Source organism: Gekko japonicus, unplaced genomic scaffold, assembly GCF_001447785.1.
Source record: "Gekko japonicus isolate JY-2015 unplaced genomic scaffold, Gekko_japonicus_V1.1 scaffold4987, whole genome shotgun sequence".
Classification (NCBI taxonomy): Eukaryota; Metazoa; Chordata; class Lepidosauria; order Squamata; family Gekkonidae; genus Gekko; species Gekko japonicus.
In genome coordinates this window covers 65,209-66,691 of record NW_015169935.1, presented here as the reverse complement: position 1 = coordinate 66,691, position 1,483 = coordinate 65,209, and the positions used below count along the sequence as shown (strand labels likewise).

General features: G+C 47.8%; 1 protein-coding gene across 1 annotated transcript in view; it reads left to right on the top strand.

Moving 5' to 3' along the window:
* Positions 1–367: 367 nt before the first annotated feature.
* LOC107115779 (protein FAM35A-like) overlaps positions 368–1,483 on the top strand; it is a gene marked incomplete at its 5' end in the record, with an annotated part of 21,923 nt that continues 20,807 nt past the window's right edge. The window contains one exon of the mRNA XM_015417544.1: positions 368–502. Coding sequence (XP_015273030.1) covers positions 368–502 — 135 coding nt within the window. The remainder of the gene's footprint in view (positions 503–1,483) is intronic.

Genomic DNA, 1,483 nt, shown 5'->3' with positions numbered 1-1,483 from the left:
CAAGTAGGTGATGTGAAAGGCTTCTGTCCGAGACCATGGGGAGTCCGTACCAGTCCGATGGACCCAGGTTCTGATTCAGAATGAGGCAACTTCATGTGTTCATGTGTGTCCACATGCCACGCAGCCAACCACTCTTGGAGCTGTGTGGTAGCCCGCTGTGGGGGAGGGGGGAGTAAAATATAGAAACCCTTCTGCACGCCCTTGAAAGCATAGCTCAAACCAGCATAGCAATGCAAGATGTTTAAGAGGATTTTCCCCCCCAGCGTGTTTAGAAAGAAACTGTCAGAGAACACTGAGCGACTATTCACTTCTACTGCTTCTGAATCTGGTACAGTTATAAGTGATGCTTGTCCCCGTTTTTTTTTAGAGTCTACATACAGTTACAGAGGAGAGAAACAAACAAAAATTATTCTAGCAGTGGAGCAGGTGAAAGATCGGCACTATACGCTAGTGTTATGGGGAGCTGTGGCAGCCTGTTGTCCTCAGCTTCAAAGGAAAAAAGGTAAGAAGTAACTAGGCGTTTCAGTAGTGTCTGAAGAGTTATTTCTTTGTGTGTTAAATTGACAAAGGGAAGCAGAAAAATGGGCGACCCGTGTGCAGTGCCTGTCATGTGACCGCTTTCCTGATACCTTTCCTCCCATTTTTAGTTTGATACGGTTTATTTGAACGGTGGGATTTCGGGCCAGCATCATCTCATCACTTTGCAGATGGGTTTCCACTCGGTTCCAAATGTTTTTTTGCTCAAGGCTTCCGGGCACACCGAGCTCAGCCCAGAATGCAGCTTGACACCGAGTCTCATTCTAGAAGTAGTGAAAATGCCCGTCATCATGCACACATGCAGCAGGCAGGCTTCTATGAGGCAGGGATACTCCTTGTGTGATCATTATGACCAGGCCTTTTTTCGTAGAAAAAGCCCAGCAGGAACTCATTAGCATAATAGGCCACACCTAACAGCTGAAACTCATTGGCATATTAGGCCACACCCCCATGTTACCAGAAGTGTGGTCATCCAGCCACACCCACCTTTTGCTTCTTATTCTGTTTACCTTGTTTGTTGTCAGAACCCAGGGCCTTTTTTGTAGCAGGAACTCCTTTGCATGTTAGGCCACACACCCCTAATGTAGCCAATCCGAATGAGTTTCTGCTGTTGGGCGTGGCCTGTTATGCTAATGAGTTCCTGCTGGGCGTGGCCAACTGGGGAGCCAGCCGGAACTCCGTTCCTGTGCGTTCCTGCTCCAAAATAGCCCTGATTATGACATATGCCCATGCTGGTGCACGCTACACTACTCTTCCTTGGAAGCGGTGAGTTTCAGCCCACTGTTTTCCCCTGCGGCTCATTTTTCCTCCTGTGAATGATGTTCAGTTATATATATTCGATTTGTTCACTATGTTGATATCCTGCTTGTTTCCCCAGTGGGGACCCAAAGTGGCTTACATCATCCTTCGTTTTATCCTCACAACCGCCCCGTGAGGTAGGTTCAGC